We start from the raw sequence: 17,552 nt of genomic DNA on the forward strand, positions 1-17,552 counted from the left end.
AACCTGTGGGCTGTGTTAGTATGACAAACCCTTGTGCTCTGACCACAGGAACCACTCCTCGAGAACCTCATACAGGAAGGTTTTTAGGGGGAAAAAGTAAGTCCTCTGAAGGAGGTACTTCTAAATGCTCCTGAAAAACTGCTATGCAAGGCTGGATGCTGATTAGTTAAAGTTGGAGAATACAGCAAGCACTATTTTTTTTTATCTTCCTAACTTAACCATCGCAGTCTAACACTGTAAAATTTAGCATATGGGCTAAAATGAAAAACCTTTATGTCTTATGTGCTCATAGAAAACAGCTTACTGTGGATAAAATGACTGATACCACTCTCATATTCAGTAGATGTGGTAAAGATAGAGCCAGGAATTAGATTAGCCTTCACACAGAATGGAAATAGGAGAAACATGAGCCATACCTGCATCAAGTCTTTAAGCTAAGCTAAGCTAAGCTAAGCTAAGCTAGCTTCTTATTTGACTGACAGATGAGAGTGGTATCAGTCCAGTCTTGTATATCAATTAAGTGTTCTTCAACAAACAGGGGCAAACATTAAAGGTGAATGTGAAAGAATTGTGTAGTAGCTTTATATTGACAAACTATTTCTTGACTGGGAACAGTACTTAGATTATCCCTGTTTACAGCCTGCATGCTAAGCTCGGCTAGCTGGCTGCTTGCTGTAATCTAATAGTTTTATATACGTTACAGATATTTAAGTGGTAAAAGCCATCACATATCAACTATTGGTAAGGTAGCAAATGAAAAAACTTCTTGTCTCTTTCAAAAATGTTTCATTAAAACGGTCTCTAAATTGGTTGCTTTGCTTTCATTATTTCTGATGATGTAACATGAGGCCATCATATACGAGCATAACGCTAAAAGCAGCATTTTACATTTGTGCCTGGACGTATGAAGGCCTCAGCAATGCCACAAAAGAGGGGTCTGAGTTGCAGACTTTCATTTCAGGAGTACAGGTGTTGACTAAGAGGGAAGTGAAAACGCTTTTGCCATTACAATAATCATGATAACGAATGAGGACAAGCACAGTGTCACATAAACTGAAAGTGCAAACTCATATAGCTCAATCTCCCCATCATGTTGTTCCTGACATGCTTTAGTTGGAAAGATATACTCACTGTCAGACTGTCAGCAGCTCATTATCTCCACCAGGAAAGTACTGTTTAAAACACCTAAATGTCTTTTTAGACACACATCACATCACCCTCTGGATTGTTACACTCTTATTCTTATGTGACGGATTTTGGTAAAAGTTCAGTTAGTAATCAGACAACTGTCAACAGTGACATTTTGATATCATAAATTAAGACAATAATATTTATTGATGAGCATTTAGTGTTGCGTGGTGTTGGTAATTTGTGTGATAACGCATGCTGAGGTGTCCCAGTAGTGATATTCAACCACCTAATAGTGCATTAAGTGCTTATGTTAATGTATGACAGCAACTGCAATTTTTTAAGTGTTTGTAAAAATATAAATAAATCATAATGAGTGACAAACGATGTAGAAACAACAGACTGTTTATTAAGAGCTGATCTTGTAGAAAAAAAAGGAGAAAAAAAATAGCAAATCTTACAAAGTAGTCATCAAAATATATACTTTCATTCAAGGGAAAGAAAAAAAAAAGCTTCTGGAAGGCATAAAATTAAGAAAACATATTAGGCTGAGTGAGGCCAGAAGTGACAAAGTCATCTGACAGAAGCCAGTGTTTGTCCATCATCAGCCATGTGTCATCAGTCCTTGAGCAAGAAGCTTTTAGTAACCATCCCTAAGAGCATCAGCTGAATGAATAAAACAATAAAACTGGTCTGTAAATCTGTATCTGATGCCTTTATCTACATATAAAACATCTGCTAGAAATGCTCTGAGAACTCTGGATAACACATGTGATCACTGGTATGACATAGTCATTACAAAGAAGAAACACCACTGAATGTGCGTCCTCCCACTTCCTCAATGGAAATTTCAGTACCTTGCCAGTTCTTGAGTGTTTCAGCATGGTTTCTGCTGTCACTCTCAACTATGGCTAACATGTATGTACAGAGTGCACTTAACAGCAAATGCTCTGATAAAAAAAATCAAACTGACATGTTTTACAAAGAAATAAAAAGTAAACCTGTAAAAGCAATTTCTTCTGCTATAGAAAATAATCCATTAACACCTTGTTTTTCTTTAGATCAAACAACCCCTCTACACATTTTTTTTTACACAGTATGCTGACAGTGATTCCAATATCACCTGACAAAGACAAAGAAAGAAAGTAGTACATTCACTTCTGCAAAGGCATCACTTTGGCTTGGACGCTATTAACCTGTGGTTTGGTAAGGTAACAACCTGAAGCATAATTCAGACATACAGGTCTTAATATTGCTAAAACCAGCTGGATCCACGTGAGCTCAGTTTTACTGATCAGTCTAAAGAGCACCAGCAGCTGGAAGATAACCTACGAAGTGCCATAAGGATGTAGGAAGCATTTCTGGTGAGGTCTTTGCTAAACTGGGAACTAGTCAGAAATCAATTCTACTGCCTCACACCAAAGCCTTTATCTGGCTAAGGAGCCAGCTGGCTGCAAATAATTTTGGTCTGATGCCATTTCTGGAATAACTGAAGCAAACACCTGCTAAACCTTATTGGACTAGTGCAAGTGATGCAAAATTCCTGGTTGTTCAAGGCTAAACAAGATCAGTGTTCACCTTGAAACTGCTTGTTTCTTGATACCAAAAATGTCCCTCCTTTTACTCGCTGTGACGAGTTGCTTTGAGCCAGTCAGTCACACTTGCAAAGTGACCTTCCGGGGCCATGCTGTTGTTTCCATAATGATTGTGCAGATTTGTAAGCGGCTGAGTGATGCCACTACCGTCTTGCCTCATTGGATCCATGTTAGCACCATTGCTCATAGGACGAGGAAGCAGGTTGGTGTAAGTATTTCCCTGGCTTTCCCTTGGGGACTGCATGACAGAAGCGTGGCTCTCTTGTCCCACTGTGACCTGGGGCTCCTGCTTCAGCTGGCAGCTGGTCTGAGAGCCCCCTACAAGGCCTTTCAGAAAATCATCTCCCTCCATTCCCTCTAGGAAGGGAAATGAGCTGAGTCCCTGTGACGCCCCTCCACCTCCAAGTGCTGATCCATTAAAGGTGCTCTGGCCTGCATTGAGGGTACTATAACCAGCCCACATATTCTGGAGACCTTGGTTCTGGTTGCCCAGATGGTTCTGGGCCTGAGTCTCAGGTGCAAGCTCCTCCCTTTGATGTTGATGGTGAAAAGGAGGTTGGGTCTCCGACTGGTTCATTCCGTGGCCCTGAGGAACTGTGTCCAAGCACTGCAAATCCCGTATGGAGAGCTGAGGGAGGGTGTTACTCTCGCAGCTGCCTTGCACCACTCTTTGGGGGTAACCAGATCCCCGGTTTGGCTGCTGTAGCCGGCTGTTGTTAGGGCGTGGCAGAGCAGATGGGTTTATGGTGACTGTGTCCACTGAGAGTGCTGGGTTGGGATTTACCCACGAACGGAGATTAGGAGCTGGTGATGCCATCATTACATTCTGCGGACCTGGTTGGTAGGGCTGGTTGAAGACAGGTTGCTGCTGCATCATAGGATTGTTCTGCCTCAGGTACATGTTGGTCAGGTCTGGAAAACATAGAGGTACTTAGTGTGATTGCAGGGCAGTAGTATCTTGATTCAGTGGAAATAATTTGTTTTTGCTTAAGATCTAATAATTGCTGTTTGAGCTACCTTTCCGCATGTGACTCATGGTACTCTGTGACACCGCCTTAGGCCTACCCATAGATAGACCGCTAAAAGGAGCACCTAAAGGGGGGCAAGAAACCTTAGTTACAATGCATGCATGTATACTTGCATGGACATGTGGAATCATATCAGATGGGCTGTGCCGTAGATTCAGTATCACATGTCTTACCTGATAATCCTGACATCTTTATCAAATGCTCTCTTCTGCGCTTTTTCTCATTGTAGCCGTAAGGATCTAAAACAAACACAGAATGTTCACATATAAACACCTGGATCTTACTGAGAACTGGGCCCCATTTCCTGAACACGACCATCAGATGCAGAAGACCAGATAAGAGTTTGGGTTTGCCAGTAACACAACGAAGGGGATCACTGCTCACCTTTGTCGTCGGGAAGATATCTGAAATCCATTGGTTCGCTGACTTCTTGATCAGAGGGTCGCCGCAACTGCATGTGCACAGTGACTGATTCTGTTATGGAGGTGTTGTAGTAGGACGGAGTCTTGAACACGATGGCCACTTGGCGATGAACGTCAGCCTGAGAAAAGGAGCCTTTGGCCTCCCAGCCGTCGGTGGAGAAGAAGCGCACCTCAATGTCATCTGGAGGAAAGAAGGGTGATGGGTTGACAGGAGCAGAAAACTAAATCAGCATGCAGAGAGATGGACTCCATGGTAATGAAAAGTAAAATGGACTGAATGAAGGTGAATAGAGAGAAAACAGATGCAAAGTAGATGAAAACAACATATAGTCACATGTATGACAAATAGTAGGCCGAAGATCTACAGAACAAAACACGAACAATATGTACCTTTTTGCACTTTGTCACAAAGTAAGAAGATCTCATCCCCTCCTTTAACACTTCCGCTGTTCCTGTTGACCCGGCAGATCCTCAGCTCTGCTGTGTTCGGGGCCCCTGATGATATAGAAGAAAGCTATAAACACGCAACTCAACAAATCTAACAAATTTCACTGTAGTGCAAGAGTAATAACGCCAGAATCGGCTTTTTTCTTGATTTTATTGTTTACATAGTGTATGGAAAAAAAATGTTTGAGTGACTCAGTGTTGCTGTTTCAGTATGTGCCTCAGCTTTGAAAAAAGAAAAAAACACACACACACACATTCAGTTTACAGTTGAAGCCTCACATGTCACATGCCTGCTCTCAGAAGAGGAAGTGCTCCATGGTAACGGTGTTGTTAGAGGGTTGGTGTGTATAAAGAACTTCCCCTTTGTGCTTGTGTGTTTGTGTGTGAAGATCTGTACTTGACTGAGTGCAACACTTGAAACAGTGTTGAGAGAATACCTTCTGAACACACGTACAGAGGTCTTGCAACTCTTCCATTCACAGATGCAGCTGTTACATACTGTATGTACTGTATGTACAAACACAGCTACTTGTGAAACTTTTCCATTTTTACACAGTTTTATTATAATTGTTTACTCTCCTGTGATATCACCTTGAGATCTTGAAATCCACCATCACCTTAAACCTAAGGTGGACGCACCTGACTGATCCAAGCAGCCTGTATTCCCATAAGTGCAACTATAATGGCAGTTTCTTCTTGTTCTCTTAACTTGTAATTGCCTAAAATGAGGTCAGTGACGGAGTTTGGCCACTCACTGTTGTCGTAGATGGGATTGGTGACAATGGGGTTGAGTGGTCGGGTGTAGTGGCCATTCTCGTCCTGCAGGAAAACCTGGATGCACAGGCGAACCACGTTCAAGTCGTACTCCTCTGTCTGCAGCAGCTGGTCGCGTGGCACTGAAGTTACACATAGACACACACACACAGACACACACAGAGTCAGTGTCATGGCAAGATGAGAGCAAACACTGACTCACAAAAGGCATTATTATTGCCATGAAGCAAACAATCAACAACATAAACAAAGGATCCCTGACACCACGCAGATGAATGTGTGATAATCTCTTGAGGAGATGTTGTGTCTTTAAAGGGCCAGTTCAAGTGTTTTTGGAAAATATACTCATTAATAGTATTGCTGTTGCATAATTATTATGATTGATCCATTATTGTGTTTATAGTAGCTAACAGCTTGTGTTTGAGGTGGAGATCATTTTAACTACGCAACAACTTAAACTAAATGACGATTTAAATTGTCACCAGACTGTAATGAAGTAGATGTATGAAGTAAAGTAAAAGTGTTGCAACGCTGTACTTTGTACAGTAAATGTACTTCATTAGATTGTCTGTCTGAGTTTTCTAAAACTGCACAAAATAAATGGAGATTATTGGAATTTGTGGCACTTTATGCTTGTCTCTCCAGAAGCAGTGTTCATGCCTCACTTGATAATCTGCAGAATTAGCCAGAAAGAATCTGCTTTGGACCTACTTTCCACTGGCAAAATAGTCTCTAGGACGACTGTTAAAGGCAGAGTGTGTGGATTATCTCATGTAACTACAACTATTGCTTATTGACAACACAGTTTTTCTTTTAAAAAAAAATCAAATGTCAGTTATAAGTCCTTTATAAACAAAGTGTCAATGTATATTTGAAACCGTCAGCATATCTAAATATTTGCATAACTTGGCAACAAATTGAAGAGGTCTTATTGTAATTTGGGGTGAACTAACCCTTTAGAAATGGCTATTTTGAAATGAGACCGGGTTATTAGGATGTGCATCCTCCACTAAATACCTATTACAGCAAAACACAAGCATGCTGTAAGTGTATGTTCATATAATCCTAACATTATATATCCCAAATAGATAGATAGATAGATAGATAGATAGATAGATAGATAGATAGATAGATAGATAGATAGATAGATAGANAGACAGATAGATGGATATTCTTGTGCTTTATGTCACATCTGTAGGTTGTCCCAAAACCTCACCTTTACATCAACATAAACACGTCACAGATAAGGTTTTTCTGGCATCCTCAGCCTACATTCTCATTTGCACACACACACACACTCACGCATACACATGAGCATCACACGTCCCTTCAGTGGCAACACGCAAACATACACGCCTCACAGCATAGTTCTGACTGAGAGACGCCCACACCCCGACAGACACACACCAGGCTTTCACATCTGCCTACTTTCTCTTCCTCCGTCTCTCTATTGCTATCTTCGCGCTCAAGTCGAGGCCATCCCCGCCTACAATTTGTCGCCACGGTGACGCTCTGCGACGTCACCTCAGAGTGGAAAGTCGTGTGCGTCCGTGTTAATGTGAGTGTTGCATGACACTAAAGCTAGAGATGAGACTCCCTGCACGAGTGACCACGGTGGCTCCTGACGTGTATGAAAGTGGTGGGACACCAGAAAACGTTTAACGTTTATTCACCTCATTTAAATGTTTTTTTAAGAAATTAAGCATCATCATTGAAATACCAGAAACATTTCGTCTGCTGTTTCAAAAGTATACCACGGCCATAATATGTGGCTATTCTGCACATAAACACCAACTAAAAAACGAAACCACTGCAGTGTAGTTACACTTGAGTTGTAGGGAAAGTCCTCGTCTTTACTGGACATGTTCAGCGCAAACAGCCAGCCAGATAGTTCTCCTGCTCTGTCTCTGTCTCTGCATGTGCTGCTGGCACCAGCCAATACTCTTCTCAAGGCTCAAGCTCTGTTTGGATTTTGCTTAGTCAGAAGTCATCAAATTTGCGCCGAGAGTCTGACTGGAGTCTACAGATGTAGAATTAACAAGAAGAGAAAAGGAGAAAAACAACTGCTAACATGTCTCTCCGTGCATTTGAGCCCTGTTAGTGAGAACTGATATAATACATGTGACGAATGTTGGCTGGCGTCGACATGAGGCTTCACGCTTCGCTCAAAAACTGTAATATTAGATATCAGATTCAGCCAAAATGTGTCTGTCTCGCTCTTTTATTACAGTGTTCTATATTAGATGGCATCCAGACAGTCTGATAGGCTGTATGTCAGTGTAGATAATGAAATGTTTTTTTTTTTAAGGCTTTCTTCAAGAGATGTGGTTGATACCATTCTCTAAAAGATAAATCTATAAGATTAGATTAAGGTTTCTCAGTAAGACATTTACAGAATATGTAGAAGAGTTTCTAAGAGTGATGCCATTAATAGATTGTGATGTTTACTATATAGCAGTGACGAAAGTAGGATTTCATCAGTCATCAGTTGTGCTCAGATAAGAACAATATATGTCAAATACTTAACTTAAAGGAAGCAAAACTGCACAAAATAGTAGGCCAAATTTAAAGTGCATTGTGCAGGTTGACAAGCATTTGTTGCATAATTTCATTGCAATAAACTAACATCATCTAATACTATCAGGAAGTATAATACAGTGTGTTATCTTAGTACATTTGATCAATAAAGTATTATTGATTAGTATTATTTTTTTTTGATAATTAAGATGTTTACAATATTTTGTTTGTGATGCGTAACTTGTATCTACATTTTATAGTGTCGGCATCGTGAGAAATGTCAATGTAGTTAATAAAATACTCTGCTGCCCAGCTGCTCTACTCATATGACATAACTGTACTACAATGTAGGCACAGTATGGATGCTCACTGAGTAAAGAGGTATTAGTGTCTTAAACAACAACAACAACAACAACAAACAAAGCCTCGCAGCAGCTCTGCTCTACTTCAGCTTCGTATTGGGTCATAAGGTTTGCCTGCTGTAGGTGGCAGAGATACACACAGTGGAGAAACTGAAGGAGGACGGAACCGTCAGAGCAAATATTGATGGAACATCCTGCTGTGTTGGTCTGCATGTGTGTGAGCGAGTGTTGGTGGAGTGTGTTGCTGCTCGGGGCTGGCCGGACAGGTGCAGGAAAGTGGGTTGTAGGTACAAATAGTGGTGAGTGTGTGTGTTTGTGGCGGAAAGAAATTGGGCCCCAGAGTCAGGACGCACACTGAGCTGCATGAAGCTACGAGCTGCCGGTGGAGGGGGGCGTCGCTGGCTGTGTGCAGTGATGGGGGACAGTGAAGGGGGGAGTTAGGGGGAGGGTGTTAGGTGGGGTGCGGGGTAAGCAGTGGTTAGCGTTAGTGTGGGAGCAGAATGTGAGAGTGAGAAAGAAGGGGAGGCAGGTGCCAAGCCTCACCACAGTGAACGTCTCCACTGCGTGACTCACAATTTCACCACGTTTCAGGACATGCGACATTGAGTTTGTGTCTTTTTGAGGCCGAGGCGATCACGACACAGTCATACACTAGAGTTACATCATCTATCTTATAGCTTCATTGTACTACTGTGCATACAGCACAAAACATGCTTTAAGGCACAAACATTACAGAAGGTATTGTAGTTTGGACACAAACATAGTGTGAGCATTCTAGCAACAACCAGTAATAGGTAACTTTGAAGGACAAGTTCTGCATTTTAATCTTCTCCAGTAAGCAAAAACAAACAGGGAAAGGACCAGTGGTGATTATACTAAAAAACAATCTGGCCACAATGACTTGAGTTTCAGAAATAATCTATGTAACATTTACAGGCAGCAGCAGTCTTCCTCATTCCAAAAAACAACGTCTACTGGTGTAATATCCACTGCAAAAGTGCACTGACTTAAAAGTGATAACACGCAATATCTGAATTGAGAAAACATGCGTTGTATCGGAGGATTTCACTGATGATCTGAAATACTTTCAAAGTTGGGGATAAAAACAGAGAAACGCGCTCTCATACATGCTGTGGCAATGAATCTTGATCGATAGAGAAGATAATCTACAGGCTCATATCCACATCAAATAGATTGTCAGCTTGTGAATGAACTCTTAAATGTAATACTTTCAATACTCTAAGAGTTTTGCTGAAGATTTGTGTACACATTTAACTGAGGTGTCATAAAACCATATCTTCACAGATTTTGGAGTCCCAGCTGTCTACGGTATAATAAATCCACAGGTGTCACCTTATATCACTATGAACTGCGTCTTTCAGCGGGCTTCTGTCCCGTGTGAAAGGAGTAAACATTTGCCAGGTGTACTACCACACAACCACAATGTGAAAATGTGAGACAACAGTAATACAGAAACATTAGTACGTCATGCTCACGTATGTGTGAGGTGAGCTGCCGTGATAAACAGTGATCTCATCCCCCTCTGTGAAAAGGTGATTTACAAAATTGAAATGGGGGAAAAACAACAACACATGCTCTGATTAGTGGTCAGTGGTGTGACTTTACAGGTTTAATCACTCCTGAACAACGAGTGCTGGAGAGTCTTAGATCAAGATCAATGAGACTTTCAGCTGGAAACTGACTGTGAAAGTAACAGAGACTGTCCACTCTGTGTTTTGTCAGCTCTTAGAAAACCAACACGCATCACATGAAGTGAGGTGTGTGTGTGTGTGTGTGTGTGTGTGTGTGTGTGTGTGTGTGTGTGTGTGTCTCGGGGTGAGAGAGGGAGGGGGACTGTCTTATCTCCCCTCTGACACAGGAAGCAGCTGAGTTTCACAGCAGAAGTGAACTAAAGAGAGGGGAAGAGTTGAGCCATGAAAGAAATAGACATCCAGCTGTCCACTGTGCACGTCTGTAGCAATAAATACATCTTAACTGAGTTGGCAGTGCTGCCATGGCAACCTGCAACCTGACCAATTACACCAAGAATCATACTGCAGCTGGTACTTTACTAGATACGATGAATTGAGCTACATATGAGTGCTTTATGTCCAAAAGAAGGCTCTTGCTCTGGTTGCTTGTATGAACATAAAATATACATAGGTCTTAAATAGCAGCAGGTACAGTGCTCCGTCTGACATCACTACCAAAGAGACGACAAGTGTTTCAAGTCCTCTGAGACCTAAATTAGCTCCACAAGCTCTAAAACTACTAACCAGGTAAGAGAACAGAGTTGTGGTCGTGCCTGGTGACGCTCACTCAACAGTGCAAGATGCTAAAAACATCGGCAGGGTCAGGGTTTCAATTCACACGAGAGCTGCCTGAGTTACAGTTTCCAGTTTATGTTAAGTCACCTGCATTATCAGCCCGTGCTCGGGCCAAGTCAGGTATCAGGTATGGAGACTTTTGCAACCACAGAAAGCAATAAATCAGAGCAAACTTCAAATATGTACAGTTTACAGCGGACTCTCTGGCCAGAACTTTGTTTAAAGAAGTTATTTCAAACTGACCGACATGCAAATTTGCTTGGTGCAATAAAAACAAAAAAAACGATCGTCTTTCATACCAGAAAAAAAACACAAGATCTGAGATCAGCTCAGAAAGTAAAAGCATATATATTTAAATCCAACCTGATCATAAAGCTTCCATTCCCTCCACAGTTTTACAGACCTGTAAAGCACCCTACCCTACTTTTATCATCATCTCGGAGAGCTGGGGAACCCCCTCGGTTCAACCCTCCCCCTTTTAATGAATCCTGCATTCCCAGCTCTCACGTGGCATCCTGCACTGTGCTGAATTGAGCAACTGTGACCAAGAATGGGGAAGTAGCTCAACGCCTGTTTGTACACGAGAACCGCTGTCTGTCTGCTCAGGAGGACCGCAGAATGAAAGCGCGTAGAGGAAATGGCATTACTGTAGATAGAGCGGTGGCAGGAGAGCAGATTTGCGAATAGATGCTGGAAAAAATCTGTTTGACTGCCTGAGAACTGGGTCAACGTGCATTTAAAAAACAGTTCTTGGAAGTTGTTCTCAACCTGTTTTAACAGCAAAAACAACAGGAAAAGCAGTAGTGTTATGTATTTTACCTACATGCACTACTACTTATTGTTCTGTCTGCTGCTAATTAAAGCGCTATCTTGGTGATACTACCAGCTTATCAGAGGTGTAAAGTCAGCATGGTGGTTCAGTCGTGTCTGTTAGCTAACATTAGCCACCACAAGTAGAGCTGCAGCATAAAAACCACTGAACCATGACTGAAGTGAGCGGGAGACTATTTTTGTGTGCTCACGAACATCACTTTAAGTAAGAGTAAAGTTATGTTAGATATCTTCTTTTTTTTGTTTTTTTAATTTAAAGTGTCAAATGATAAGGTTAGCATGGCCCTGGGATAGCAATGTAGTCCACTTAGCGCACCACTTGAGTCCAATGTTGAGGAGCGTTACTTAGTACAGTACAGTAATATGATTACTTTTTTCAGTAAGTACCATAGGAGATTACAATTAGACATGTAGTTATTGTAGTTTCCATTGTTATTTTGAAATTTCTTGTAATATATTGTACAATTTCATTCTACATTGTATAATGACAACAAAATGGATTCGGGTTTTGTCAGTGTCACCAGTTTAATATGCTGGATGGTTGGTTTACTGGTTCTCTGCATTCACTTGAAGAGTTTATTATTGTTTATGCTATATGTTGCTATGTATGCTGGAAATAGCAGTTTAGCTCAAAGCACCGCTAAGCCTCAGTACAGCTTCAAAGCTACTAGCATGCTTGCACTGTAAAAAAAAATACTTCCCAACTTTCTACCCTAGTCTGCTGGTTCCTACTGAAGCTGTACATAATTAAAAGGCTAAATATTTCCTAGCATATGTGGGCACAGTAGCTTTTATTCTAGCAAGGGGAAATGGTACATTTGTTGGGGGCTATTTTCAGCTGCGGATTAATACACTGCAAAGAGGAATGAGACATCAGGTTTTTTTGTTTTTGGGTTGTATTTTTTTTTTTAAAGATGTTCCAAAATTACCTTCTTTATTCATATGCCATAATCTTTGTTTGTGCTATCAATTGTTTTAATTTTTTTTGTCTGTTTACAACAATTACAAGCCATTATGTGCATTTCTGTAATATTGCCCATAAAAATCCAGTAAACTAGTTCACAGTAGTCAGAATCTTACACCAAATGTGCTGAAACAGCTGTGTGATGTGAGCTCTCAGTGAAGAAGATGAAAACAGACGCATACAGAATATGGGAATTCGGATCAGAAGGACTCACCACTGAATGGGTTGATCCCTCTGGTGATCCTCTGAACAATCGCATCTTTCACTTCCCGCCTCCTCACACACTGGATACCCAGATTCTGGAAACTGTGTCAATAATAACACAACAATAACATGAGAAACTGACACTGATGCAACAAGATGATTATAATACAGCGCATGGGGCCACACCTGAGTGAAGAAAGATCTAAAAAAAACAAAAACAAATGTTGTGTGTGAAGGTGGAAGGAGTGATGCAATGATTCCAACTCATCCAGTTCAGCCGGTAAATCACAATAAGACAAACACATTATTCATTTACTCGTCTCTGATCATGTCTGATCCAAGTGTGTTGGACCAATTCACTTTATTTACATGGCTGCTTGATAATCTAAGTTATTCTGAATTTACTACACAAGCCCATGAGGGATTTGCAAATTATACACACCAAAAGACACTGACTCATTCACACTCTCACACACATGCTCCAGTACGCATACATACACAAACTTTGTTTTCTCTCTGTAACACACAGCAAATATGGGTGATGTCATTTGGGGAATTCCCGTATTGCCATCTTCATCACAGACATGGTTTGACAAATATGCTTCGTGAGTGCATGCGTGTGTGTGTGTGTGATTGCTGTATGAGTTTCTTCATCTGTATGAGAGGTCATCGATTTGCACTCAGTGCCTTCCGAAACCGTCAAACGAAACACGACATGCTGTTAATAGAGAGCAAATCAATTATGCTGCGGTGTGTGTGTGCACGCAAAAGAGAGAGTAATTACTTATTTTGATGACAGTGTGCTGATTAAGATCGAGACTGGGGTGATAATTGCTCCTGATGATGACTGACAGTGAAGCGAACGCTGCTGCAGAGTGTTGTTTGGACAGAGGCGACTGTGGGAGGAGGAGAACTCACGCGATCACTCTGCGGTCTGGACCAAACTCAGCCTCGTAGAATCCGTCTTTGCAGTCCTTTCCCACCAGGTCGTGTGGATGCGGTCGGTAAGGTTCGTTCTTCGTCACCAAGTAAACGCGCACTTTCCCCTTGCCGCAGTAATTCAGGATCTGTGGAGAAGGTGCACATGTTGACACAGGTGCATTCCACCTTGTACAGAAAGATGCATGCGGAGGTGACGTGAAGAGAAAACGAGGAAAAAAAATGTTCTATGCACAAATAAACATGTAAATCACTGCGGTGAAGGAGATGCCAGTGTTCTTGACTGACCTGCAGGCTGGGGTACGTCCTGTTGTTGTCGGAGCTCTTCTCGCCGGGGATGCTTCCAGCCGAGCGGCCCTCACACTTGTACCTGAAGCGCATTCCCCTCTGCTTGGGCTGCTCGAAGATCTGAATCGCCGGTTCAGCCACTGGGGAGAGAAGACAAGCAGTTGATACAGATTAAGAGAGGAAATGGTGAATGGATTGGGCAATGGGAGAAGAACCTGAATTGACTTGGCTAACCAAAACTACTTTCGTCAGCTGAGACAAGAAAAGAGTCGTTTTGTAAACTTGGTTACAGGTTCTTGCTGGATCCACGGCCCAAACGTAGGCATACACAGCTAATGACCATTAATTTTGTGATTTGCAGGTCGAGATGTGATGGTTCAAACTGGACAAGAAAGGTCTTTTTCACAGAAGACATTTTGACATGTTGCAGCAGGAAAGACACAGGTGTACATGATAAAATTAATGCTGGCCTGATTCCATTTAGCTACCTCAGTTTCAGAGTCATGGCTTGCTGGGAGCTGTGTTTAAAGGTACTAATGGAAAAAAGAGGTTTATAAACGTCTACAAAACATCATAAAGCTGTCAAAAAGGTTCGTTAGATGTTCCCACAGCCTTTGTTTGAGTTTTGGAATTTTGTCTCTCTAAATGCCTAAAAGTAAGGAACTATTTTATGTAACATAGATTTTTTTAAAAATGTTTTGGTTTTTAAATAATTTTTGCCCAATTACATGTATTCTAGTTTTTTAAACTGCAAATCGTGACACAAATGCTTATGAGGAAGGCAAACCTCAGCCTTTGTGCATTCAAAATAGACCATGAAATTAGTTTGTCTGAAGTCTTTGGCCCTTTTGCATGAAACAAAAGTGGCCCCACATGATCCCTGTGTAAGAGAGGAACTAAAACTGATACGGGAAGCGTTTCTGTTTTTGGTGTGCAGTATTTTTATTGCGTTAACAACACACAAAATGTAATCTTCTCGGACACGACAACCGAGCAACAAGCACACAAAGTGCAGCAGATGTTATTTATGTAGGTCAGTACGAAACCAGTCAAGTTACATTTCTGGCATAATTAAGAAATGTACGTTTGCCAAAAAAGAAAAAACATTAAAAAAAATGGCTCGGCCATGTTGTGCCTTCCTCATTTTACAGAGGACGCTCCAAACACACAAATGAAAGATGATGTAGCTCAAACACGACTATTACACAATGCCTAAAAAAACACGAACTATAAAGATAAGGATTAGAAGAAACTCTGCTTCTCTCAGACGCTCACAACAAAGATCAGAAGAAGCAGTGCTTAGCAATCAAACAAAATGAGGAAGTGCAATGACACTGCATGTATTGAGTGATTTTTTTTTTCTTTCTCTTTTTATTTCCACTTTAAATTTTGCACTTGTGTAGACAGGCAGCTAAAGTTTGACAGTAAAGAAGTTGGACTTACTGAGGTGTGGATCCTCCCCGAGCATGGAGGGCATAAGAACTGAAGAGGAAAGTGTGACAGGTAGGAACAAATTAGGCAAATAAACACGCAGATTGAATACAAAAGCCTGTCCTGAAGAGCAGACCGTCACACAATAATACCGCTTCATCCATGCTGAATAACACTGTCTATCATTGCAATAAAGAGGAAGTTCAATGGGTTGTTGAACAGAAATAATAATGGTGCCAAACAGCATTAACGTCAAGATTTAAGTCCCGGTGATGTCATTGTACAATTAGACTTCAGGTATACAGATGTACAATCTCTCTCCACACATATAGACATACTTTTACACAGTCAGCAGTGTTTTTTTTGAACACACAACTCCACCGGTATAGTTAATTATTCTAAGCCTTTCCCCACCTTCTTCTTATTGTTGTTGTAGAGTAAATAAAGGTGTTGTGACTCACCATCCATGATGCACTCTGTCGCGCTCTCTCTCAGTACTGTCACCGCTTATTGTCTCCTGGAGAAGCTCGAGCTGAATGAGTGACAGAGGACAGAAAAGTGTTTTTTGTTGGAGCGGTAGGCTGGCGGGGAATTCCCCTCCGTCACTGAAGCAGCCAATCAGGAGCGCCGTGAGTCAGCGCGCGGACGGCTCAGCGCTGTGGCTCCACGGGGCTCCGCGCGCACTGGACGAGGTGTGTGGTGGTGGTGGGGGGGGGGACGCTGGGGATACCTCACCCCCCGTAGTGTCCAACACATGCCCCCCCCCCCTTCACCCTGCCCCGAAACATGAATGAAGGAGAAGACTTCCTTGTCCAGCCCAGGAGTGTTTGCATTTTAAGCTGCTAATTGCATCATTTTAATAAAGTGTCATCTTCCTACTTAGCCCAGGTTCCACATTAATATCAGATTGTGTGGACAGGCAGATTTACATAGCTATTTATGTCAAAGGTGGGCCTTGGAAAATTCACATCAAAGGAGCTCTTCACACTTATGTCATGAGGCAGATGCATAGGACAGTTTATTCAAAAGTTTTAAACAGACCCCCCCCCCCACACACACACACACACTATCTAACTTTTAAAAAATACATGAATTTTTGTGAAGTTTCAGTGCTAGACCTTCATCAAATAGTCTAGTTGCCATTTGCCCTCTGAGGATCTAACACAGACACATTTCTTTTTTTATGTTTGCATCCATAAAACAGCTCTGAAAGCGACCTCATAGGTTTTTCTAAGAAGTCTGATGATAATATTTTCATTAAACCAGATGACTGGAACTGTCCCAAATGCAAAGGTTTGAGAATATAGGGTTAACTGTGACCATAGACTGTATATAAAGATGGATGAACCCTTTGTGACTTCACCCTCAGGCTTCCTGAACCCGTCCTTAGGTGTTTAGCTCCTGTCCAATCCAAAAATGGGTACAGGTGGCGTATGAGCGGCCACACTCTTGACTATACATAAATGTAAGCCTTAATACAGTTCAAACGGGTGAGTCATGTGTGTTGTTTTGAATGTATTGATTAGGTGTTGGCACATAAACAGTTTTTTGTATCATGTTGTAAACAGGTTGATTTTTGCTGTAGAGCTGGACTCTTTAAAACGGGGGTCTATGGGGATTGACTCACTTTTTGGGCCAGCATCTAGTGGCCACTTGCAGAACTGCAGTTGTTGGAATGACTGCCTTCTGTTTGAGCACCAGATGTTACTGCTTGGCTATGACCAGGCTCATATGAAAAAGGTGAACTAAGTGACTGACCACAGGCTGGACAGAAGAGATGGACTTAGTCTCTGGGTTTGAAAAGTGAAGCAGAAGTCAGATGCTTTCTTTGCAACAGCCAGCAGGGGGAGACTCCCCCGGTTGCAAAAAGAAGTCTGATGAGAAAATAGCCCTTCCTCTTCTTTGATTTGTTACCATAGCAAACATTTTCCAAATGAATTTATGGTCTCAACTGCTAGTCAACTCCTATTCAGTACATCAGGCTTAATTTGTGAATTATGGTCCAGTTTACAGTAAAGCAGATGATAAAGCAATCTGTTTTACAGCAGGGCTACCTTGTAAATCTCTGGAGCGTCCTCGAGTTCTCAGTCAGATCCACCACTCAGTCATCACACATGGTTTCAAAAAGAGCAAAATGCCAAACTTGAGACTTGAAAACAGCAGTCCTCGAACTCACAGGTGACGTCACTGTGGCTCCGTTCATCTTTTATAAACTATCTATGTGCCTGACTTATGTCACTAAACTTCATGTTACAGTGCAGAGCAAAGACAACCTCCCATCCCTGATTATTCAAA

General features: G+C 41.7%; 1 protein-coding gene across 1 annotated transcript; it reads right to left on the reverse strand.

Annotated features, from left to right (window-relative positions):
• Positions 1-1,517: 1,517 nt before the first annotated feature.
• rel (v-rel avian reticuloendotheliosis viral oncogene homolog) lies at positions 1,518-15,801 on the reverse strand. Its single transcript, XM_008276515.1, has 11 exons — positions 15,719-15,801; positions 15,270-15,308; positions 13,827-13,966; positions 13,518-13,666; positions 12,610-12,701; positions 5,376-5,516; positions 4,564-4,668; positions 4,136-4,354; positions 3,925-3,990; positions 3,741-3,815; positions 1,518-3,635 (listed from the first exon to the last, which is right to left on the reverse strand). Exons 1-11 carry the CDS (start codon positions 15,723-15,725, stop codon positions 2,749-2,751), a joined length of 1,920 nt encoding a protein of 639 aa, XP_008274737.1. The 5' UTR covers positions 15,726-15,801; the 3' UTR covers positions 1,518-2,748.
• Between the last annotated feature and the right edge of the window lie 1,751 nt (positions 15,802-17,552).

Source organism: Stegastes partitus, unplaced genomic scaffold (assembly GCF_000690725.1).
Source record: "Stegastes partitus isolate 25-593 unplaced genomic scaffold, Stegastes_partitus-1.0.2 Scaffold75, whole genome shotgun sequence".
NCBI classification, from domain to species: domain Eukaryota; kingdom Metazoa; phylum Chordata; class Actinopteri; family Pomacentridae; genus Stegastes; species Stegastes partitus.

Excerpts from the sequence above, each read along its gene's own strand:
- rel (XM_008276515.1), bottom strand. Across the intron at positions 12,702-13,517 it reads CCAGACCGCAGAGTGATCGC|TTTCCAGAATCTGGGTATCC; the intron begins GTGAGTTCTCCT and ends TTATTGACACAG. Across the intron at positions 4,669-5,375 it reads CAATCCCATCTACGACAACA|GGGCCCCGAACACAGCAGAG; the intron begins GTGAGTGGCCAA and ends CTATATCATCAG.